At 43.4% G+C, this 26,177-nt stretch overlaps 1 protein-coding gene across 11 annotated transcripts in view; it reads left to right on the top strand.

The window, feature by feature from the left end:
- The window catches only part of PTPRM (protein tyrosine phosphatase, receptor type M), a 666,940-nt gene that overhangs the window by 288,964 nt on the left and 351,799 nt on the right, over window positions 1-26,177 (top strand). For 10 of the 11 annotated variants that reach the window (XM_027525884.1, XM_027525889.1, XM_027525885.1 and 7 more), the window contains exons 6-7: window positions 3,927-4,101; window positions 10,149-10,442. In XM_027525884.1, coding sequence (XP_027381685.1) covers window positions 3,927-4,101; window positions 10,149-10,442 — 469 coding nt within the window. Of the gene's footprint in view, window positions 1-2,041; window positions 2,157-3,926; window positions 4,102-10,148; window positions 10,443-26,177 lie in introns of those variants that run through there. The other variant, XM_027525895.1, reaches the window with a different exon arrangement.

Here is a 26,177-nt window from a genome sequence, read left to right on the forward strand (position 1 = left end):
AGCCTGGCTTGGAGAATTTTAAGCATTACTTTATTAGTGCGTGAGTTGAGTGCAATTGTGTGGTACTTTGAGCATTCTTTGGCATTGCCTTTCTTTGGGACTGGAATGAAAACTGACCTTTTCCAGTCCTGTGGCCACTGCTGAGTTTTCCAAATTTGCTGACATATTGAGTGCAGCACTTTCACAGCATCATCTTTCAGAATTTGAAATAGCTCAACTGGAATTCCATCACCTCCACTAGCTTTGTTCGTAGTGATACTTCCTAAGGCCCACTTGACTTCACATTCCAGGGTGTCTGGCTCTAGGTGAGTGATCACACCATCATGATTATCTGGGTCCTAAAGATCTTTTTTGTACAGTTCTTCTGTACGCATGAATCTTATAAAGATTATACTTCTATGGTCATCTTGTAATATTTTCCTAATGGAATAAGCCTGTGTCAAAAGAACGTTTATTGAAAAGAACCTTCTGATTCCGCTCTGCTGGAACACAAATGCTCCTGGAATGGCAGGTAATGAGGCTGGAATGGCAGAGTCCACACTCAGGAATGGGGTTTCCCTGGTGGCTCAGATGGTAAAGAGTCTGCCTGCAGTGCAAGAGACCCAAGTTCGATCCCTGGGTCAGGAAGATCCCTGGAGAAGGGAATGGCAGCCCACTCCATTATTCTTGCTTGGAGAAGTCCATGGACAGAGGAGCCTGGCTGGCTACAGTCCATGGGCTCTTAAAGAGTTGGACACCCCTGAGTGACTGACACTTTCGCTTTACCTTAATCACCTCTTTAAAGGCCCTGTTTCCAAAAGCAGCCTCATGCTGAGGTGCTGGAGGTTATGGTTTCAACATATGAATGTGTGTGTTGGGGGGTGCAATTCAGCCCCAACAGGGTAAAAAAAAAAAAAAAAAAGGCAAGGGAAGCTATAAACAGAATTCTCCAAGCAAGAATGCTGGACAGAGTTGCCGTTTCCTTCTCCAGGGGATCTTCCTGGCCCGGGGATGAAACCCTAGTCTCGTCTCCACATCTTTTGCATTGGCAGGCGGACTCTTTACCACGGCACCACCTGTGAAGCCCTGTGATTACATGGGATTAAAAAAATAAAAGGGCCCATTCCTGAGGGTTCCTATGAGTCATTGGAGTTGGGTAGAGCTGTCAGTTTCAAGCTGTTTAAAGGATGAATTAGTGGCCTGAAGACCACAGGTATGAAGTAATGCTCCTCCTGACATGTGTATGCATCCAGCACGGAGGTTTCCTTAACCTTGGCTGCCCTTCATACAGCCTTGAGTACTCGTGAGGAATGCATAAGGGCATCCTTTAGAATTCTTTTCAATAAATGTTCTTTTGAGACAGGCTTATTCCATTAGGTAAATATTACAAGATTACCATAGAAGTATAATCTTTACAAGATTCATGCGGCAAGTAAGGAAAGAAAGAAATATTAATAGATAGCCCTTTGGATGTTGTCCTTGTTTTTAATAAACAAAACAAAGAATTATAGATGTGAAGTCTGCCTTTCTTCAGGGCTCAGTTTGTTTTTTTTTTTTCTTTTTAAAACAAGGTTGGCTTTATTTTCAATTTGAAAAAGACAATTTTATAGAGTAGGTGATCTAAGCTTACTCTTAATGGTAGAATTCAGGTTTTTTTTTTTTTTTTAATTTATTTGGGGAAGAGGATGGGAGACTGAATGTGTGGAATACAAAAAGAAATACTCTCTCCTGTTGAATTCATGAATCATACTAGGTTGACGTTGCTTTGTTTTGTTTATCTAACTTTTCGGTGCCCTTTGTCAGACCAGATTGAAGGGGTTTCATTTTCCAAAAAGACACGTAATATATGTAAGGTGTATATTTAACGTCATATTCAGATCTATGACTTTTTAAGCTATCAACAAGGCTGTCTGGATTGCTAGTTCTAAAGATGGTAGGAACTGTAGTTCCCCAGCCCTGATGTTTCCTCTGCTGTGGCAGGAACTGTACTGGCGCAGCACCCTGGTGCCTTTTCTCTGTCCACGTGGAACTGCTGGGCAGGAGGCTGGGAGCACGCATGGTCCAGGCCCTCCTTTGGGAACTCGCTCCCCCTAGCAGCCCTTCCTCCATCCTGGGAGTTTGCCAGCAGCTCCTGACACAGGGAGGCCTTGTGGCTTTCTGTTGCTGCCTGTGGCTGGGTGGGTGAGTCTGTTCCGTTCTGTGCCCAGTTCTAGCAAGCCCATGTTTACTGCACATCAGCTGTAATCTGCATAGTCTGCACGGCCGGGCTCATTGGTAATAAAGGCGGTGTTTTGACAGCCTGTCCACCTGTTTTCTTGAGCTCATCCCTCAGCTGGTCCAGAATCTGGGAGGGGACCAGTCATTAGGCATGTGTCTTAAATTCCCACAACTCCCTGACAGTTGTAGCATCTCTTACAGATGAGGAGGGGGGGAGCCCCAGAAGGGTAAATCACTCTGAAGTTACATGTGGAGTCCTGGTCAGTCTAATTCTCAAACCCATGTCCATTAGGACACACTGACAAAATATCACAGGGAAAGCTATTAGAAGGCTTTACTTATATAAATCACTGAGCTCTACAGAGGAGTTTTATTATTGGTAGCCTGGCATGCTCACACCTATAAACACAGACATTTTCATGCAGCCTGCGAGTCCTGGAATGCACAGATGCTTGTCCACCTCCCCAGTTCCTCTGGCTGCCTTGGCATCCTCCAAAGCTTTACACTCTTTCTAACATCCCAGGCATCTGTTGTCTCTTCTGCCTGGGATACTTCCTTCTCTGCCATCCTCCCCTTAGCCTGGGAGCTCCTGCTTACCCTTCAGATCTCAGCTCCCAAGATCAGTTCCTCAAACCGGCTGCCATATCTAAAGACAACTCCATCATGATTTCTGCCAGCCACCTGACCAGCGATCACTGGTGATCACGTGTGCATTTCAAGCCTACACTTCCCAGCAACTGAAGTGCTATGAGCACTGTGGTCACTTTTCTGTTGTCCACCACGGTGAGCTTAGTGTCTTAATATAGTGACAGTGCGATGGTGGCCCCCAACGTGGTTGCTGGGTGAATAATCAGACAAAATGCATTTGCCTTAAGCTCTTTGCTGGTTGTTTTCTCCTTAATACTTGTAAATAGCATGGTAAAGAGAGCCTCTTTCCTGATAACTGTACTAAAAATATATAGGACTGAAATCTATAGTCGTTTCTGAGGCTTTAAACTATGGGAAGCATAGAATGAATTTCTAAGTGTGCATAAGTAAGGACTTATTTACTGTCTCGGGCATGGAATAAGACAGCTCTGCCCCAGAGATGGAACCGGCTTTGTGTGGTCCTGGCTGTGGAATGTGGAAAGGAACTTCTCCCCTTGCATTTCAGTGTTAAGCGATATTAAGCACCAACTTCTGCTTGCTTTTTGTAGCTCCAGGAAGAAAATTGTAAAGCTGAATCTAGTCCTTCAGACCCTTTCCATAGGAGCTATGCTAATATCTACTTACGTTTTTAATATAGTTCTTGATAAGCTATTTATTGGTTCATATATAAAATGAGGTCAGTCATAGTGTAGTGTGTGAATTAATTTTTTTCTAGCCAAGTATAATATGATTATGTATTATAAAAAGACTAAGTGTTGATAGTTTGGGAGCAAAATAAAGGATTTTCCCACGTGCTTCTTTCTCTCCTCCAATTGCACTAGAATAACAGTGAATATCTTAGAGGTGCAAAACCAAAGACATTTCTTCACACTTAATTTTGCATCTGTCAAATCCTGAAAGTGTTGATCAAGGCAGAATTTTGGTTTCTGGGCAGCTGTTTTCCTGCAACAACTGCCCACAGGTAATTAACAAGGGACCGGGATCTGGGTTGTAAGTAACATTGACCACTGTGCCTTCAGGAGTATGTTTCCGGAAGACAGCTGATATTGTTTCTTTTTGTCCTCTCCACCCCCACGACACAGGGCATTGATGTTCAGGATGCTCCTCTGAAGGAAATAAAGGTGACCAGTTCCCGGCGATTCATAGCATCATTTAACGTCGTGAACACAACCAAACGAGATGCTGGAAAATACCGCTGCATGATTCGCACTGACGGGGGAGTTGGCATATCCAACTATGCAGAGTTGGTAGTTAAAGGTATATAATGTTATTTTTATACCCCCATATAGTCTATTAAAACAGGCATGTGGGACGGTTATGAGCTCATGATTTGTTGAAAGCTCAGACTCACGCTCCTGTTTCTGAACAGTGGTTTGGTGACAGGCTGTATTGATGGATTACATTTTAAGTACAGATTTCGCACGTGAGCAATATTTTTGAAAAATGTATTTTATTTATGTTGGTTCAGTTGCATACAAAGCAGTGAATGTGCTCTTGGCAAGTTCTTCTGCCAACTCTGTATACAGAGATTACAGCCTATAAATTTTTTTTTTTAAGGAATGAAATTTTTTGTACTGATACAAAATCACTTAAAATGCAAATATTCCCCCATCCAGGGTGTTTACGATAGCAGGGTGGTTAATAAAATGAGGCAGTGTCAGTATAGAAATGCTCCGTCATATCACACAGACCACTCTGATAACAGTGAGTTAGCATTCATAATGCTGCCGTTAGGGTCTATTACTATATTTTGTGTGACTGAAGAATTAAGTCATTATAGTCAGGAAGGTGGGAGATGAGTTAAATAAAAGGGGGGGATATAAATTTCCTTTAGCTAGTTTGATGTTTTTTGTGTGTGCACGGACTTTGGAGTTTATAGTACTGAACTGCTAAGGCAGTTTTTGGTCCCAAACAGAATAATTTGGACTTTTAGATATACCATGAGGCATTTTTATACAACTTGTGGCAAGCCATTTCTGCTTCTTCCTAGGGGAACAGAATGATGCCTACTTTTAAATTTTTTCCCCTGCATTTGTTAAACAGGGAATGTAAAATCGGTTTCTTTTGGAGGGACTATTGTCCCTTTTGTCAGCAAATTTCTCTATGCAGGCAGTTCTACAGACTGCGGGGTTCAAACCCCAGCGCTAGCTGCATGGGTGTGGTCCTGTGCTCTGGATGCTTCTCTTTCCTCAGGTTTAAAATAGACTTACTAATGTGTTTGACCCAGGACTCCCCCAGTGGGTCCAGTGGCTAAGACTCCGAGCTCCCAGGGCAGGGGATCTGGGTTCGATCCCCAGGTGGGGAACAAGATCCCACATGCCACAGAACTAAGACCTGGCACAGCCAATAGGAAAAGAATAATAACGTGACTGACCCTCAAGGGCTATCAGGAAGATCAGATGCAGCAAATAGGTGAATGGCACTAAGAATACCTCGTGGGCAGCCCACCGCTGTTCAGTCCATGATGGGGGAGAGGTGGCTCCTTCTCTGCTCTGGTCCATTAGTGGTCCTCATCTGAGAATGCGCAGCTCAATCACCTTTCCAAAAATAATAATAATAATACACCAGCCCACTTCTTCTCCACCCCCACTACCACACCTGTATTGAATCAGAGTCTCCAGGGGCACAGCCTCTGCGATAAAATCTATAGGCGATGTGGGTAAATGCTTCTGTTGTGAAACTAGCCCCACCAGTGTTAGTCATGCCCGGCTTAGGGCATAAGCCAGCAGTGTTTATCTGTAGCTAACACGACTAACGTTCTGCGGAAGGAAACAAGGAGCCAGCCGCACACTGCCGTTTAGACTCGAATGACCTAATTTGCCATGCCTGATCCCTGTGAGTGTGGGCTTGTAGCAAAGCTTTAGCCTGTCTGGCTACTTTTGGAGTTTGGATTTTATCTGTAAGCAGAGGGAACTGTGCATAGATGTGCACACTGTCCCCTGCAGAAGGGTCTCTGGGTAGAAAACCCACACCATTTGCCAACAAGTCCAGAGGACCGGCCGCCTTGCTGGTCCCAAGGCTGAGTTCTTTATTGTCATCGGTGTAACTTCACTGTCATCTTGGCCCAGTTCTTTGTGGTTGTGTCCTGATTTCTGATTTCTGGTTGCTCCAGTGCTTCACTGTGACCCCCCTGGGCCACCTGAGGCATGGTGCTCTGTAATCACTGTGATGAAAATTTAGTCGCTTCTAAAAATTGCCTCCATGGGAAAGTTGATTTGTTGGGAGTTATAAGCAAATCACATGGCAAATAGATGGGGATAAAGTGGAAACAGTGACAGATTTTATTTTCTTGGGCTCCAAAATCACTGTGGATGGTGAGTGCAGCCACAGAATTAAAAGACCCTTGCTCCTTGAAAGAAGAACTATGACAAACCTAGATAGCATATTAAAAAACAGAGACATTACTTTGCTGCAAAAGGTCTGTCTAGTCAAAGCTATGGTTTTTCCAGTAGTCATATATGGATATGAGAGTTGGGCCATAAAGAAAGCTGAGTGCTGAAGAATTGATGCTTTTGAACTGTGATGTTGGAGAAGACTCTTGAGAGTCCTTTGGACAGCAAGGAGATCAAACCAGTCAATCCTAAAGGAAATCAGTCCTGAATATTCATTGGAAGGACTGATGCTGATGCTCCAATACTTTGGCTACCTGACGTGAAGTGTCAGCTCATTGGAAAAGACTCTGATGCTGGGAAGATAGAGGGCAGGAGAAGGGGGCAACAGAAGATAAGATGGTTATATAATATCACTGACTCAATGGACATGATTTGGAGGAAACTCCAAGAGATAGTGAAGGACAGGGAAGCCTGGCATGCTGCAGTTCATGGGATCACAAAAGAATCGGACACATCTGAGAGACTGAACAACAAACAATAACAATAAGCAAGTCAGACATCTCTGGTCTGCCAGAACACAGCTAAGCACAGAGGATGTGTGGGTTCAACTCACATTTCTGTCGTACTTTTTCCTGCCTTAGGACAGCATGGAGAGGTCTTGACTCTTTGTAATAAAATGTCCAGACACCTCTTTTGCATCTCTGCATCCTGCCCGAGTCAGTGACAACTGGCTTGCAGTTACAGCACAAATCTGGAATTTGACTTTTTCTCCACTTATAATTTTTATTGCCATATTTTGCATATATTTTATTTTTTGAAATGTGGTAACATGCCAGATTCTACTAGTTAGGTAAAGAATTGCCTCGACACAGTTACTTTAAAATACATAATGACATGTTTAGGCCACATGTATATGACTGAACACATTTTGTATGTGTGTATTTAGAGTGCTAATATTTTTTAAGATGACAAAATCTTAAGTTGTTTACTGCTTTCTTCAGGTCAGTCTCTGATTTGATGTCCCCAAATGAAGCCCAACTCATTTTAAACTATCATGCTTGTCTTATTTATATCTACCACTGCTTTTGGTAATCAAAAACAAGAAAATATTTCATGTAATCTCTGCAATGCATGTATATATGCATATATATCAGTGTCATATTTAATTATAAAAGACGTATTAAGAATTCACTTATATATATCAATTATATATATGATATGTATCTATATGTATATAAATTCTATTTATATAAATAACTTGATTTAGAATTACTTTTAACATGCCCTTTCACTTGGATTAAATATTTTAAATTGCTTTTTATCACTTAGTAAGATTGAGTGCCTTCCTTCTTTCCCTTTGATAAAATTTATTCAAAATTTAAATATTGACTTATTATTGTAGATTCTTCCAGCAACCCCAAAGTCCTTTTGAATGACTGTCTCACTTATTTCCAGAATCTAGTTGAATCTTTCATTTGACTTAATGCATTTGTTACTCTTCCTAATGGGAAACTAATAGAGAAAATAGTCTTGGGACGAATAAGCATTAAAGTCCTGTCTATTTTAGGAGACTAGGAACAATGTCCTAAATGAATTGTGTGCTCAGTAACCTTTGTGGCTTTGCCCCTGAGTCATATTTTGAATGGCACTTCAGGATGCCTTGCTAGCATGTACAACTACAAAGTAATTAACTGCTTTTTCAGCCTGGCTTCATCAATGCCTTAGGATATACTAGAAAAGGCCCTTTTCATGTCTTGGTTCAAGGAATCGCCTAATGATATAAATTGATGTTAAATCATTATGAGTTGCGTCAAAGCTATCTCAAGAAATGAAGAGCTGGCACAGAGTTGCAGTTCATAAACGATAGGAACAATAATTTAATGAATTTTCACTAACTTTGCGGTCCCCTAAATAAAACTCATCTTGTGTCTTATGTAGACTAAGTCTCATAAGATTTCCCTGACTATTTTATTTTTTGACATAACCCCTTACATTTATTGAGGAGAACATGGCAACCTACTCTAGTGTTCTTGCCTGGAGAATCCCCTTGGACGGGGGAGCCTGGCGGGCTGCAGTCCATAGGGTCGCAGAGAGTCAGACACGACTGAGTGACTAAGCATGTACGTTTATTTATTTTATTTGGCTGTGCCAGCTCTTAGTTGTGACGTGTGGGATCTGTAGCTGCAGCCTGTGGAATCTAGTTCCCTGACTAGGGGTCAAACTCAGCCCCTCTGCATTGGGAGCATGTAATCTTAACTCCTGGACCGCCAGGAAAGTCTCTTCCCAGCTATTTTAAAAGTCAGTATGATTTATCACACTTTGAATATGTTAAAGAAGAAAAAAGCTGCCCCAACTTAACAGAGGGAGGTCGTGTTGTTCATTTCTTATTGGTCTAGGATCCAACTTGGTATCATCTCAGGGGCCACTCTTAGATGAGACCAGCAGTCCTAACGTCCTGATCAGCAGGAAACGTGGGAGGGATCAACTGGCTATGTATGTCACGAAGCCGACAGGTGCATACGCCAGTGACAGAATTGTTCAGTCACTAAGTCATGTCCAGCTCTTTGCGACCCCAAGGACTGCAGCACACCAGGTGTCCTGTCCTTTACAATCTCCCGGAGCTTGCTCAAACTCATGTCTATTAAGTCAGTGATGCTATCTAACCATCTCGTCCTCCGTTGCCTTCTTCTCCCCCTGTCCTCAGTCTTTCCCAGCATCAGGGTCTTTTCCAGTGAGTCAGCTCTTTTCATCAGGTGGCCAAAGCCCTGAAGCTTCAGCTTCAGCATCAGTCCTTTCAATGAATATTCAGCTTGATTTCCTTTAAGATTGACTGGTTTGATCTCCTTGCTGTCCAAGGGACTCTCAAGTCTTCTCTAGCACCACAATTCAAATAGCAGGCTTTATTTTCCATACATTTGTGTGAACTAGATGAGGAGTTGAAAACAAAAACACACCGAAAGGCACAAACCACCTGCAGAAACATGCTCAAAAAAAAAATCATTAGAGCTTAACATTTTTCTCTAATGGAGATTCATTAAATAGAAATATATTATTTCATACAATTACCTTCCTCCCTAATGTCATGTATGGTGCCACTCACAGTGACATTGGCGCATGGAATGTCTTTATTTGGTGCCTGGAGAGCCATTCAAGTGGCCCTTGATATACTGGGAATGTTGTTGAAAACAAGATTGCCTGTTTCTCCCGTCTCAAAGGTCCAGAGAAAGTCAGTCTCGGATTTTAAACAAGGAGGGGGACTTTCTTGAGTTGTAAAGAGTGTTTGCTGTTGATTGCTTAGAGGTTTATCAAGCTGGGCATGTGTTTTGTTTTAGAGCTTTTCTTTCTCTCTGTGGCTTTAATAATATTCATTATTGAAAGTTCCCTTAACAGTGGCTGTGCTGGACTTTATTACCCCAAGTGCTCACTGCTCTGGGAGCAGAAGGAATCCATTGGGATGGCTTTTTTGGGTAAATGAGGCATCCTGGAAATGCATTTATGATGAGATAAAGTGTAATTTCATCTGTGTTTTTCAAGTGATGATGTTCTTGGAATATAAATGTAAGAAGACTGAATTTAATGATGTAAGTAATACCTTGGGTGATGTCAAAGACACTGTTGACAGTGGTGAGCCTTCTAGAGCTTAATTACTACCACTTGAGAGAGTTTTTACAAGTTACTTTTAGTGCAAAATAAAATCCTTTGATGCCTATGTACGTATTCAAGAAAAAATGAATTGCATCCTAAAACAAACTGGGGTTGTACCTACCTGAACAGGCTTGGGCTTTAAAGGTGGCTTATTTCACAGGTTTGAACACTGCAGACCTCTCTCAAGGAGCTTTTTCTTATTAACCTGAGCAAAACCGTTCTCATCCGTTCATCGCTAAATTGTCAGCATCTTCCCGATTTTAGTGATTGATGTGCGTTTAGGTCTTTCCACGTGTCTGAAGGATGGCCCTCTGGTTTGCCTTTCAGAGCCCCCTGTCCCCATCGCACCCCCTCAGCTGGCCTCCGTGGGGGCCACCTACCTGTGGATACAACTCAACGCGAACTCCATCAATGGGGACGGGCCCATTGTGGCCCGGGAGGTGGAATACTGCACAGCCAGTGGGAGCTGGAGTGACCGGCAGCCGGTGGACTCCACGAGCTACAAAATTGGGCATCTGGACCCCGACACGGAGTATGAGATCAGTGTGCTCCTCACCCGGCCCGGGGAGGGCGGCACCGGCTCCCCTGGGCCCGCCCTCAGGACCAGGACCAAGTGTGCTGGTGAGTCTGGGGATCCTGGGGCCGCTTGTCCGTTTCTGATGGGGTCTGACCTGCAGCCTCAATGCAGGTGGCTCACGCTTTTCTCAGCTCTGCTGGGGCCCTGTCTGGGCACAGGAGGTCCCTTCACCTGTGGGCAACCACCTGTGGATTCAGACCTCAAGGCTTGGTCTCACTCAGGACGTCTCCACCCCTGTTTTCCCTGTTCTTCATTTACACCTTCCTAGGATTATCACCTAGTTCTTATGGAAATCATCCCAAAGTCGACACAAACTGTCCACTTTAATGATGTCTGCTCATCGGCCAGCACCTCCCGTCCAGGTCTCTTCAGTTTATGTTCCCCGTTGATGTGCTTGTACCTCGTGGTGAGGGGTGGGGGCGCTTTGGAAGAACAGATTCCACCTTAGCCATGTGTTTTTATGGACGAATATTGAATGGAGGGGCTGCTTGCCAATGACCCAGGGCCCATTTGTAAGATAAGCCAGGGTGATTTTCAGGCTGCACGCAGGCTTTAAATTCTCAGATGATAAAGTTCTAATTGACTATGTGGAGCTGGCTCTGTGGGGTTGATGGAGAGAGAAATGCAGAGTCTTATAAAAATCAAACCCCGAAGGAAGCTCCCATCAGAGGTTCGAGTGCTGTTTCTGTCTGGCTGCTCTCGGGTTGAAATAACAGAGAGAAGTAACAGGTTGGGACACTGAAGTGTTCTTTCATCATTTGAATGAAGATTCTTACACTGAATTGCGGCCTGAGCTGATGAGACTCCAGAAGTTTTTATGGAGACAATTGATTCTTCAGGTAGCATTATATAAGAGGACATTTATCGATAGGTTTCATTTCTTCTTAAGTTTTGAAAGTACTCAGAGCAACAGTCTAACCCTGTCTGGTAGGACAAATGATTAAGCCTTGACAATGGTAACTACTTGGTTCTTTCTTCATAATTTTGAGTATGTGGTTTCCAAAAGCCAAAAACTCATGGGAAAAAAAATTGTTTTTGTAAAAATACTTTGTTGGAAAAGAAAACGGGACCCTTATTCTTCTTGGGGTGTTGCTACTGGGCCTGTCTTGTCCACCTTGTCCACCCAAGTCTCTTTCCTGGGTCCCCCGCCCCCATGGTCATGTCACGCTCAGTGCAGACTCTGGCAAAAGACCTGTGGTGGTCCATAGAGAACAGAGCTGGGTAACAGCTTCTGTGCCTCGCTTTCCTAAACCATGTCATCTCCTCTCTGTTTAACGAATACATTTTCCCTTCTTTCTTTGAAATCGTTTATCATCTTTCATAATGCAAGCAATAGCTTGTAACACTGTTTACATCATTTTAGAATTTAGGAATTGCTTTCAAATCTGTTACTTATTTTATAACTGCCTTGTGAAATCTCTGGAGTCAAGACTATGACCCACTTCCTTATGTTGTTTAGTCACCAAGTCATGTCCAACTCTTTGTGACCCCATGGACTGTAGCCTGGCAGGCTCCTCTGTTGATGGGATTTCCCAGGCAAGAGTACTGGAGTGGGTTGCCATTCCCTTCTCCAGGGGATCTTCCTGACTCAGAGACTGAGCCCATATCTCCTGCATTAGGCAGGCATTGGCAGGCAGATTCTTTACTGCTGCACTGCAAGGGAAGCCAACCCCCTTCCTAGGGACTAGGAGATGGAAGCCCTTGTGGTCTGCTTTCCTCCACACCTGCTCCTTGAGCAATAAGTTTGTGTTCTCTGACTTCAGCGTTATTTGGAGGAATCCTGCTTGGGGGCCATGGTGCTCGTCAGTCTTCCTTTCTCTTCAGAAGAAGGTTAGGATCCCATTCACTGACAACCCCTCCCACCTCATGTTTTTAGTTCTGGTCTTTTCTCCTGATTCTGTGTCTGTATATTTCAGGTATTGACATAATTATTACCTACATTTCCCCTAAACCCTAAGATGTGTGTCTCTGTTTTCAAGAAGCTTTTTTGTTACTGTGATGTAAAGTGTAAATGTAGAGCCTTTCATAATAGATTGGCAGCCCTTCTTAAGACAATAAAACCAGTTCTGAATGGATATTTGCATGTCAGCCCTGTGCCTTAAAGTTTTAACCTCTCTTAAGCAAGTAAGTCTGATGAGAAGGCAAGCTTTTTCCTCTTACCATTTGCAACCCTCCTTGTTCACTGTTGCAGGCGTGTCCTGCACAGGCATTGAGCATTTTTTGAAAAAGCTGTGGTTGAGCAAGTCAGTCTTAGGAAATAGAAATAGGTGAGAGGCTCAAAGCTAGAAATAAGAGCGGAAGATGCCGGGTGGGTGAGCAAAGGGATGTTGAATGAGCCTTCTACTGTCAAAGAAATAGAGCTTCACCCTTTCCTGACCTGAGGCTTTTGAAAAATCTGCAGGAAAGCCTGCCTACTGCTCTGGTGAGCTGTGTGGAACGGTGGTGCGCAGGACAGAGTGAAAAGAAGGAAGACTCTAGACTGAGAGGTGTGCTGGTGGTCCTCTCCTCTTCCTCAGGTGGTTCACCAGCATTTAAGGCTCAGAAAGAACAAGTCATGGACCTCATAACCTGAGAGAGATGCTGAGCACTCTGCAAAGCAGGTGGAAGATGGAAAATGGCCTTGACTGGGCATAAACAGTGGATGAATCTAAGAGGGTGACAGGAAGTGGGAATAACTGAATATTCGTCCCAGGTGGTTTAAAAGGCCAAGACTATGTGTCCAGAATTAGAGAAATTAAATTTAACAGCAGTACATTTAAAAAAAAAGAGAGAAATTGAGGATTAGGTGTAAATGCGTATGAATATACAGTATGGTCCATATTGTGTTAGTCATTCTGTAGTGTTATTGCCTTGCCCTCACCTCCCCCCAAGTGAAAGGTGGTGCTGGAGAAGACTCTTGAGAGTCCCTTGGACAGCAAGAAGGTTAAACCAGTCAATCCTAAAGGAAATCAACCCTGGATAATCATTGGAAGGACTGATGCTGAACCTGAAGCTCCATTACTTTGGCCACCTGTTGTGAAGATCCTGATGTTGGGAAAGATGGAAGGCAAAAGGAGAAGAGGGTGGCAGAGGATGAAATGGTTAGATAGCATCACCAACTCATTGGACATGAGTGTGAGCAAACTCGGGGAGATAATGAAGGACCAGGAAGCCTGGTTTGCTGCAGTCCATGGGGTCGCACAGAATCAGACACAACTTAGTGGCTGAACAACAACAAAACAACTCCCCCCCCGCAAAAAAAAAGTCCCTAATGTAAGTGTAGGTTGCATTAAGAAAACAAATGCCTATGTTGAGGAGGTCAGCTATTATTATTATCACTCATTTTAAAAGAGAGAGAACACAGAACAAGCTGAGCTCAAGGGAATGCATCCTGGATAGGAAATGCTATGAACTTCGCTCAACCATTGAGGAATGGTGGAAGAGTTGAGATGGATGATGGAGAAGAGCAGGGTGTCTGCACATTTGACAAGAAGTAAGTCATGACCAGGAGTTTCAAAACTCCCACAAAACACCCAGTGGCTGGTGGGTTCAAGCGGAAGCCGGTGTTGCAGAAGGAGATTCTATGTTCATGAGAGGATTGAGCTGGCTGAACCTGGAGGCCTTTTCCACGTAAGGATTCTATGGTCTCTTTTTAATGAAATGATCCAGTGTGTTCTTCTAGCTTGAAAACCTGAGTTTACTTTTTTATTTCATCCTTGATGAAATTCTCCGTAATAATGTTTATCAAGTAGTGCTCTGCTGGCCAATGGAGGTCTCCGATGACCTTTGCAAAAGCCTGAGCAGAAGTAGGGAAACACTGAGTTTTAGGGTAGCAGTTTTTGTGCTAAAATATCACTTTTATGAAATGCTTGTGGTTTCTGGAGCCGGAGTCAGCAGTTGAGAATTCAGGCTCTGAGACCAGGCTGCCAGGATTTGAGTCCTGGCTCTGCCTGGAGCTAGACACGTGGCCTTGGGAAGAACTCACACCTTCTCTGAGTTTCTGTCACCTTATCTATGAAACAGGGGTGATACTAACATTGGGCATCTCCTATCTCCTAGTGTGGTTGTGAAGCCTTAGAAGACAGTACATGTGAGGTGCCTAGGACAGAACCTCACACGTAGCAAGTAGTCAATACAAGTTAACTGCCAGTAAAAAAAATTATCTTTTAGCATTTTCATTCAAAAGAAGTAGATGCGGGCAACCTGATTTCCTTGACTTAGATAACTTAATCTGGTAAGTTAAAAAATCAGATGGATTCTGTTTATATTTGGGCTCAGAGAATCCCTTGCAGTTGGGCGTTGGATCCATCCCAGACATCATTCTCTCATTTTTTTTTTTCTATTAAATCCGTTTCTTTTGGACAAACTGTTTTCATTACTGTGCTGCACCCATGAGGCTTGTCCTATCCCACTGCAGTGACACCCACAAAACTGTATTTCGTTTCTTGCATTGAAATGAAATGGTCTCTGTTTACGGCCCGTCTCTGTGCGCTGACATTGATTTTTGCATGTGGCGTGTAGATACGGTTTCATCACCTGCCAGGTTTCTTTCAAGAATTGTAGGGGAGCACACTGCCAGACCTCTTGCTTTCTGACGCTTCCCCAAATTATTTTCAAATGTATGCACAGGCTCTGCATGTGTGACCTTGATCAAATCACTGTTCTTCTCTGATTCTCCAAATAGGCACCGTTGACACCTGCCCAGATCATATCCAAGGTGTTTTAGAAGATCAGGTTAGACATTATCTGTGAAAGTATTTTAGAGATGAGCAAATCCTCTGCCTACATGGGATATTAAAAATGATTATTGTCAAGAGCTAGTTTCAAGATTTATATACACATCTAGTTATTTTCCAACTTTGCCATTCAGCTAGAGTTGGGAAATCTCAGAGAGCTGAAATTATTTCAGTATCCAGTGGAGCAAAATGCAATTTAGTTTGTATTTTCTATTATATCTTATATTCTTGTAATTATGTGCAGCCTGTACATCACAAGTCATTAGCTGGGAGCTCCTTGAAAAATAGAAACAGGAGATGCTGTTAGCTTGATTCTCATAGTGGACTTTTTAAGTGTTTTATTTGAGGATATTGCTTTTTATGTATCCTGGTTATTGTTTAACTGTGGTTAAGTGGCTTGCTAATAACTGGCCCCAGGAGTTAAAGCAGGATGATGATAAACTAATGATTTAACAATTAAGATGGTAGGAGCGAAAAAGAAAACTGAACTGAAATGTGTTCTTTAGAGTTAGTATAACTAAAATTATTTTAAAACAGAGAATGATTGCATTTTTAAAAAATTTTATGCATGTGGTAATTTATTAAGTATCCTATATTTGCAAAGCACTGTCCCAAGCCTTGAGGACAGAGCAACAAGACTAGATCTGACCTTCAGAGCTGATATATTCGGGGGAATTGGAGGGAAGAGGTGTTCAGGCAATAAATATATAAATTATGTATCTATGTTCTTCTGTGTGTGTATGTGTATGTTAGTTGCTCAGTTTTGTCCAGCTCTTTGCAAACTCACAGACTGTAGCCTGCCAGGCTCCTTAGTCCATGGAATTATCCAGGCAAGAATACTGGAGTGAGTAGCTATTCTCTCCTCCAGGGGATTTTCCTGACCCAGGGATCAAACCCATGTCTACTGCATTGCAGGCAGATTCTTTACCATCTCAGCCACCAGGCAAGTCCATGTACATATAAATATATGTATATTGTATATACACATACATATAATACAATAAATGCTATGAAGGGAAATGGAGAAAGGAATAAAGAGCAGAAAGGTCAAATTTTTCTATTATTTTTAGTTTTAATTGTGCCAAAATAATGTAACACAAAATTTACCATCTTAAACCATTAATATTGTATAGTTCAATAGTGTTCTGTTCACCCAGCCAACCTCCAGGAATTTTTCATTTTGCAAAACTAAAACTCCCTACCTCTTCCCTTCACTCCCCAGCCCTGAAAACCCCCGTTTCTGCCTCTCTGAGTTTGAGGACTCCGGGTTCCTCATGTAAGTGGAATCAGTCTTTTGTGTCTGGCGCATTCACTTAGTGCAGTGTCTGCCAGGTCCATCCGTATTACAGCACGTGCGATTGCGCCTCTGTAGTTGCTCTGACCGGAGAAGGCGCTGGCACCCCACTCCAGTACTCTTGCCTGGAAAATCCCATGGGCGGAGGAGCCTGGTAGGCTGCAGTCCATGGGGTCGCTGAGCGACTTCACTTTCACTTTTCACTTTCATGCATCGGAGAAGGAAATGGCAACCCACTCCAGTGTTCTTGGCTGGAGAATCCCAGGGACGGGGGAGCCTGGTGGGCTTCCGTCTGTGGGGTCGCACAGAGTCGGACACAACTGAAGTGACTTAGCAGCAGCAGCAGCAGTTACTCTGACCATGTTGTGTGGTGTATACATGTCTGTGATTACTCTGACAGTGTCGTGTAGTATATAGTTTACGTGGTTCTTTGAAAACCACTTTGAGACTTTAAGCAATTACATTGGTTTTCCATGAGTAATCCTCGAAGTTTAAAAACATTTTATCTTTCTGACTTGGGAACTCATGCCTCCTAGAGCAGACAGTACTTCTGTGTCTTCAGACTTCAAGTGTATATATAAGAGATGTGTCAGGATGCTATAGCCACCCACCAACAGGCAGCCTTCTGTTTGTCCAGAATAATGAGTGAGATAAGCAATTGGAGGGTTTAAGAAAATAATGTAAACGAGTAAGGGAGTGTACATTTTATATTCACAGAGAGCTGTGCATTTGTTTCACACATGCCTAGCTGGGAGCCTTTTCTGTGACTGTGATAAGAAGTTCGAATGTGTATTACATGAAATTGCATTTTTGTTCTGCTCAGGGGCTTGGATCGAAGCAGTCAAAGCTGCCTTGTCTGTCCTACCTGCAGTGACAGGAGAGGTGGGCCATGGTTTTCATCACTTCAGGCCACTTCACCTGTGCCCTGTGGCCTGTGAAAGTGGGTGTGTGCTCACCCTGTTGCAGTGTGCATTTTTGTGCATCTCCTGTTCTTTGTGATGGCAGTTGTCCCGTTGCCCCAGAACAGATGTGTTTGTGTAACTCTCCTGTGCCCTCACCACGTGCTTGGATGATGACCTACAGGTGTGAGCGTGGTGTTCCTCAGAGCAGAGGCCCCGCATCCCTGACCGTGAGGATGTTGTACTGACCACAGGTTAATGTTTCGTGATGTGTTTTACCAGAGACCCTGAGACCATCTTTTCTCTTTTAATTTTTTAAATTAAATAATTTTTGTTTGCTTGTTTTGATTGTGCTGTGCACAGACTTCCTCTAGTTGTGGCAAGCGGGGACTGCCCTCTAGTTGCGGTGCTCGGGCCTCTGATTTCGGTGGCTTCTCTTGTTGTAGAGCACAGGCTGCAGACACTCAGGCTCAGTAAAAAGTTGTGGTGCATGAGCTTAGTTGCTGCAAGGCATGTGGGATCTTCCTGGACCAGGGATCGAACCCACATATCCTGTGTTTCCTGTATTGGCAGGTGGATTCTTTACCACTGAACCGCCAGGGAAGCCCCTTGAGACCGTCTTTAACCTCATTTACATAGCAACATACTCTGTGCTACCAGCCCTAGTCTAAATCTCAGGAGATTTAGGTTAATATAGGTTTTGAGGTGTTAATTTCACTGTGGTTGCTAAATGTGAGACAGGAGTAACTCCTTTTATATTTTATTTTTATTGGAGTCTCGTTGATTTCAATGTTGCATTAGTTTCAGTCCTATAGTAAAGTGAGTCAGTTATGCTTCTGCCACTGCTGCTAAGTCGCTTCAGTCGTGTCCGACTCTGTGCAACCCCATAGACGGCAGCCAACCAGGCTCCGCTGTCCCTGGGATTCTCCAGGCAAGAACACTGGAGTGGGTTGCCATTTCCTTCTCCAATGCATGAAAGTGAAAAGTGAAAGTGAAGTCGCTCAGTCGTGTCTGACTCTAGCGACCCCATGGAATGCAGCCCACCAGGCTCCTCCATCCATGGGATTTTCCAGGCAAGAGTACTGGAGTGGGGTGCCATTGCCAATCAGTTATACATATACATATATCCACTCTTTTCTTTTTTTTTAGATTCTTTGAACATATAGATCACTACAGGGTATTGAGTAGAGTTCCCTGTGCTATAGAGCAGGTCCTTATTAGTTGTTATCTATTTTATATAGAATAGTGTGTGTGTGTCAGACCCAGTCATCTTAAATACTCTTGAGTGGGGTTCCCATGTGGGAACTGAACAGTGATGAGATTCTTGGCAGGAGGGCTTTGCATGAAGCCCAAACTGCATGCTACCCACACGCACTAAAGGCCAACCTCTCTGTGTCTCTTTATTATTCTTATTTCCTCTTGTGGGAACAAAACAGACGTTCCAGTTGGAATGGGTCTGATCTGAATTAAAACCCTGCCAAAGCTTGTTTTGTTTTCTTCCTAAATCAAGGTGGGGGCAGATTTGTCTCTTTTATACAAAACTTGCTGGCGACACAACATGTATTTGGACCCACAAGGACGACCCAAGGGCACTGGGGCGGGTGGGAGCCCGACGGATACCTGGCAGCAGCTGAGATTCAGAATGAATATAGGCCAAGGCCTCACCGAATGGAACACGATTTATTTTTAATTTAAGTTTATTTACCAAGGAAAGAAAAATTAAAGTGGGCTAATTCTAATTCTAAAACAGTTCTGCCAAAGGGCAACAGGTTTTTTTTTTTTAATGCATTTCCAACACATTAAACCAATAAGAACCTTTCTTAATGATAAACATTAAAAGGGAATAAAAAATATCTGCCCGATTAGACTGCAGATATAAATACACGGCTTTGGGCAGCGTGTTGCAGTTGGGTGAGGAAGAGAACACAGCAGCATCCTGGCACCTTTTTTGTTATGATACATTCAGTCCGTGCTGCACAGGTCTTCATGCCCCACAGGCTGTGATATCCAAACCTCAACACTGCCTTGAAACACTGAGTCAGCACTTTCCATTGTCTATGTGTGTTAAGTGCTCACTCGTGTCCGACTCTTTGCGACCCCATGGACTGTTGTCCACCAGGCTCCTCTGCCCATGGGGATTCTCCAAGGAAAGAATACTGGAGTGGGTTGCCATTTCCTCCTCCAGGGGATCTTTCTGACCCAGGGATTGGACCCGGCTCTCCCACATTGCAGGCAGATTCTTTACTGTCTGAGCCACCAGGGAAGTCTGAACCCTAAGGCCATGGCTGGGGAGGAGGTAGGATTATAACTTCTGGAGCAATTCTGTGTGACGGGTTTGGAAAGGCTTCTAGAGAAGCCAGCTTTGGCTGCTACTCATATCCAATGGCTCAGTGGATAAAGAATCTGCCTGCAACGCAGGAGACATAAGAGATGCAACTTCGATTCCTGGATTGGGAAGATCCCTTGGAGAAGGAAATGGCAACCCACTCTAGTATTCTTGCCTGGGAAATCTCACAGACAGGGGAGCCTGGTGGGTTACAGTCCATGGAATCAAAAAAGAGTTGGACATGACCTAGTGACTAAGCATGCTGGAAAAGCCAGACAGATGGAGGCGGTTGCTTTCAGAGTCCTCATTATCCTGTCTCTGCCACTCCTAAGTGCCCTGATGGTTCTAGAAGGTGTCAAGCAGGCCCCTTGTCTGTAAAGAGTAAGCATCGCTCATGGAACTTCTAGGCGTGAGGTTGAAGTCTTTGTAGGCAGCTCCCTGTGTGGCTTGGAATAAACTGAGGAGGCAGAGAAATTTAAAAGAAGGATCTGGAGATTATCAGTCAGTGGCTGCAGCTTTCCCAGGCCATACCTCTGATGGGCCATTTGACGCTTAAAAAAAAAAACAACTTCAAAATCCTTCCATGCCATGTTCTGTATGTCTTGACCAGGTTCCCGGTGCAGTGCTTTGATGGCATCGGTCTCTATGAGAGGGGCTCTGCTGTCTTAGAGAAACATGCCTGTGGTCAGGATTGAGATTGGAGATGTGGGTCCTGATTCTGTGGACTAAGGGACTGAGATGGGTTCTGATACTGTGAACCTAAGGAACTGAGATGGGTCCTAATATTGTGGATTAAGGGACTGAGGTGCGTCCTGATGCTGTGGACTAAGGGACTGTGGTGCCCAGGTGCACTCTTCCTCTCTAGAGTGCTTCTGAGACAGGCTCACCTTTATTCTGAGCCCATGACCGAGTGAAAACCTGAAAGGACTAGTCTCAGAATCGCCTTTGTGTTCAGGACATTTCAGGAAAAGTTCCCACAGGCTTTAACTTATCAGGTTGCTGTGGGTTTTTGCCTCAAGTGCAGCAAGTCCCATTTCATAAACTGGGAAGAAGATGGACACTGTCCTTGATCTCATAGGTCCTTGTGCTTCTGTTCATCTTGCCTGGGCAGGCTTAGATTCATCCTCCTCTTCTCCCACCAGCTCTCAGCTCATTCGTCCTTGTTCATGTGGCTAGAACTCATGGAAACAGACTCAGCTACATTTGGGCTCCAATTAGAATTTTCCTACTTCATCTCTGAGGAAAATCCTACTCGTGCTTAAAAACTAAATTAATAAGAAGTTAAATGAGAGCTAAAACTTGCAGAATGATAACAATGAATTATGAAACCTTGATGAAATGTCAAATTTTTAGTTTATGAGGCTGAAACATGTTCCTTTGTTTGGATAATATTTTTCTAAATTAATTTTAAGAATATAAAGAACCGGTAATTGCATTACCTATTAGAATAAATTGTAAGTGAATAGAAAGCTTTAAAAATGAATAATGCATATAAATGAAATTAAAACTACAAATACCAGAAATTTTATTAGGAAGCATGGTTATACCTATTATTAAAATAAGAAAGATAATAGAACTGTTTGAGATCAAAACTGCTGGTCTTCCATCCATGTTATTGCCTTTGTAGAAAGAGTAAAATAAGTAATATAACTATTCAGGGAAAATATTTCTATTGACCAAATAGCAATATTTCTTTCTTTCAGATCTAGACAACTGACTCTAGACATAGATTTGTAGCTGGCATTGAAAACTCTTTCTAGCATATATTAGCAGTAGAAAAATACAGATATTAACATATATATATATATATATATATATATTTCTGTTAGGTGTTATATATTGTTATTTACTATTCTTTAGCTAGACTCTATCACTCTTAAGATGGATCGTGACTTCATCATACCTAACATTTTATTTGTTAATGTTTATAGCTTTTTCATGATCTGTTTTAACTACTGAAGCCAGAGGTACCATATAAGAAGGCAAAATATATAGAAATATATAGTGAAGAAGGTCATGGATTTCCTCATCTTTCAATTCCTTTCCTGGGAGTAATACTTGGGTGTTTATCTTTGTACATCTCTGTCTCTACCCATTTGCACATACATGTATCAGTCTATGTCCCAGGTCTGTTACTTACTCTTTCTAACCATGGAAGAGCATGTTGTTCATGGGTTTCTGCAATTTGATTTCACATTGGTCAGTACTGTCTGAACATCTCTCTAGTGGCTAGAGTCTAGTGCAGTATTTATGTATCTTTCCCTCATCCTTAGCAGTAGCTATTTGTATCCTGAGACATGCTGTGCTGTTAGTCGTTCTCAGTCATGTCTGACTCTTTGTGACCCCATGGACTGTAGCCCACCGGGCTCCTCTGTCCATGGAATTCTCCAGGCAAGAACACTAGAGTCGGTAGCCATTCCCTTCTCCAGGGGATCTTCCTGACCCAGGGATCAAATTGGTTCAGTATAACAAAGGCGGTGCCTGCCTCTGGAGTGAAGGGCAGACAGGCGTGTTTTCTCCCAAGTAAGAGTTTTGGGTTCCCTGAGCTCAGGGTCTCAGCAGTGTAACACACACCTCCTGTGTGCAGCACGGCTTGGACCCTCACTGTCGCCCTCATGAAACTTTGGGGGCAAAGTGTGATGTAACAAGCTTTATGCTCAAGCTACTCACTGTGCTGTCAGTAGTGAAGTCCTCCGTTTCTGACCCAGGAATCTCCTGTCTTCTGCTAACATCCATGAAACTGGGGCCGGGAACTCATTAATGTGAAAGTTGGGTGAAATCTCAGACTCTTCAAAGTTCTTAACAGTATATACTTAGAAGAAAAGAAAAGTTGCTCTTTATAACATCCTCTGACTCCTACATTTTGAGAAGTAGGAGATTGAGCCCTGGATAAGCAAAGCAACTTGCACGAGTGCACAATAAGTCTGTTTACACAAATGCATGGTGAGTCTGTGCAAGTGTACCACCAGTCTGTTTGCACAAGTGTACAGTTTGCACAAGTGCACAGTGAGTCTGTTTGCCCAACTGCATAGCTGCAGATGTGGCTCTCCGAGCCAGCCCTTGGTCAGTCAGCACACTTTGCTTTGCCTGTCACTACAACATCCGGCTCTGTGAGGACAGCCCACAGCCCTGGAATAGATAAGAATTTCCTATTTCAAGAGAGAAACAAGTGACGTAAACCGAGAGGCGTGGCTGTTGCATAGAGCGTATAGCTGTAACCTGATCAGGTGATTCAGCATGGAGAGATGCTCAGAGGATAGAAGATCAATATCGACCAGGGTCATTTTAGCTCTAATTCCCCTAAGAACTGCAAAATGACATTAGTTGGCCTTCTCTCGTGTTTCCCGATTTGTGTGTTTTCTGGTCACTACAATTCTGAGGTCGGGTGCTAGTGCATGGACACCTTATCTTTGACAAAGGGGGCAAGAATATACAATGGAGAAAAGACAATCTCTTTAACAAGCGGTGCTGGGAAAACTGGTCAACCACTTGTAAAAGAATGAAACTAGAACACTTTCTAACACCATACACAAAAATAAACTCAAAATGGATTAAAGATCTAAACGTAAGACCAGAAACTATAAAACTCCTAGAGGAGAACATAGGTAAAACACTCTCCGACATACATCACAGCAGGATCCTCTATGACCCACCTCCCAGAATATTGGAAATAAAAGCAAAAATAAACAAATGGGACCTAATTAAACTTAAAAGCTTCTGCACAACAAAGGAAACTATTAGCAAGGTGAAAAGGCAGCCTTCAGAATGGGAGAAAATAATAGCAAATGAAGCAACTGACAAACAACTAATCTCAAAAATATACAAGCAACTCCTACAGCTCAACTCCAGAAAAATAAACAACCCAATCAAAAAATGGGCCAAAGAACTAAACAGACATTTCTCCAAAGAAGACATACAGATGGCTAACAAACACATGAAAAGATGCTCAACATCACTCATTATCAGAGAAATGCAAATCAAAACCACTATGAGGTACCATTTCACACCAGTCAGAATGGCTGCTATCCAAAAGTCTACAAGCAATAAATGCTGGAGAGGGTGTGGAGAAAAGGGAACCCTCTTCCACTGTTGGTAGGAATGCAAACTAGTACAGCCACTATGGAGAACAGTGTGGAGATTCCTTAAAAAACTGGAAATAAAACTGCCTTATGATCCAGCAATCCCACTGCTGGGCATACACACTGAGGAAACCAGAAGGGAAAGAGACACGTGTACCCCAATGTTTATCACAGCACTGTTTGTAATAGCCAGGACATGGAAGCAACCTAGATGTCCATCAGCAGATGAATGGATAAGAAAGCTGTGGTACATATACACAATGGAGTATTACTCAGCCATTAAAAAGAATACATTTGAATCAGTTCTAATGAGGTGGGTGAAACTTGAGCCTATTATACAGAGTGAAATAAGCCAGAAAGAAAAACACCAATACAGTATACTAACACATATATATGGAATTTAGAAAGATGGTAACAATAACCCTGTGTACGAGACAGCAAAAGAGACACTGATGTATAAAACAGTCTTATGGACTCTATGGGAGAGGGAGAGGGTGGGAAGATTTGGGATAATGGCATTGAAACATGTATAATATCATATATGAAACAAGTCACCAGTCCAGGTTCGATGCACGATACTGGATGCTTGGGGCTGGTGCACTGGGACGACCCAGAGGGATGGTATGGGGAGGGAGGAGGGAGGAGGGTTCAGGATGGGGAACACATGTATACCTATGGTGGATTCATTTAGATATTTGGCAAAACTAATACAATATTGTAAAGTTTAAAAATAAAATAAAATTAAAAAAAAATAAAGTGGGGCTCTGTTTGATCACAGATATTAAATATACCTTGTAGCCAATAGACTGTGGAGACTTAACAAGGTGGTGGCTTTGCCCTCAGTTAAGCCCTGGAACATCAGCAGGGCCGTTCTTTTCACTTATTAGGTGTATATATATGTAGAGCCTGTTTTGTTTTTACGTGGTGGCATGCATCTTCCTCTCTTTGGAAAGAATTTCTTTGTAGTATTGTGAGATCGTAACTCTTCTATGTTTTATCAGTAGTATTCATAACCCTTCTAGCACACTGATCACTTCTCAACTTCAATTATTAAACAGGTTTCTATTCTAATAGTGACTTAAGGATATTGACTGCTACAAGGAGTCTGCAAGCAGATGACAGTCATCTTTCATATAAATTCCAATCAGGTTTCATCATTTTTTAAGAACAAAGACACATCTCTCCACCTCAGAATGGCCTTCAGCAAATTTCATAAAGCAGAGCTTCTGCGTGGAAGCTGACAGAACATGACTCTGGGCTCTGCACCTGTGTATTCGCTGAGCCCCAGGCCTGTGGCAGAGAAAATTGAATGTTCCCTGGGTGACCTGTCTCGAAGCCGGGTCTTTAATCCCACGGTGGTTATTGAAGCTCTCACTGTGGCCAAAGTAAAAGCAGAAGTGAGGCCAGAGGTGACTTCTGCAACAATCTGGATCCAACCACAGAGGAAATTGTTGACACCCGCCCCCCGCTGTCATGGCTTCCTTCTCTGGCCACTTGTGTCTAAGTCTAGAAAACTCACAAAACCTTCTGAGAACCCTGCAGTGTCTGAGAATGACTACTGAAGAAATCAGCAGTAGAGGCTGTGCACTCAGGCACTCAGTCATGTCCAACTCTTTGGGACCCCCATGGCCTGTAGCCCACCCGCCAGGCTCTGTCCATGGGATTCTCCAGGCAAGAATTCTGGAGTGGGTTGCCATGCCCTCCTGCAGGACATCTTCCTGACCCAGGGCTGGAACCCGCATCTCTTATGTCTCCTGCACTGGCAGGCAGATTCTTCACCACGACTAGCGCCACCTGGGGCAGAGTAAGGAGTTCATATTTTACTGTCTTTCCACTATTGCTTAGACTTGTATGATCACATTGGACTTTAGAAAGATCTCTAACTGCAGGACAGAGAGACTCTGGAGGGGAGCGAGGGACATCTGGGATGATGAGTGAGAAGGACGCACGGAGAGCCTAGGGGTGAGGGCTGACGCTGGGGCGGCCGCTGTGCAGATAACCTAGGTAAAGCTGCTGAACCCAGGGCTTCTAGGACCAAGGATAGAGAAGATGTAGTGACTGGCTCCCTGCAGAGGGTGAAGCAGTGGAAAGAGCCAAGGGTGAGTCACAGGTTTCCGGCTGGAAGGAGCGGGCAGCTCGTGGAATTCTTTACTGACCTCAGGGACAAGGGCAGAGGAACATTTTATCCATGGGGAGGGTAAGAGAGAGAAGTCTGTGAGGAAGAGGAAGACATGAAGTTGCGTTTTAAGGGTGCAGAGCTGGAGACGCCCAGACATCTAGGTGAGGGTGTCCAGCAGGCAGCATCTGGGGCTCCCTCTGAGCTGGCTAAGGCCACATCCCTTGTCTTACCTCATCCCATGGACAGAGAAGCCTGGAGGGCTATGGTCCACAGGGTGGCAAAGAGTCAGACACGACTGAAGCGACTGAGCACTCAGCCTCCTCTAAACTTAACCCTGGCTTCATCTC

The sequence above is a fragment of the Bos indicus x Bos taurus genome, chromosome 24 (assembly GCF_003369695.1).
Source record: "Bos indicus x Bos taurus breed Angus x Brahman F1 hybrid chromosome 24, Bos_hybrid_MaternalHap_v2.0, whole genome shotgun sequence".
NCBI classification, from domain to species: domain Eukaryota; kingdom Metazoa; phylum Chordata; class Mammalia; order Artiodactyla; family Bovidae; genus Bos; species Bos indicus x Bos taurus.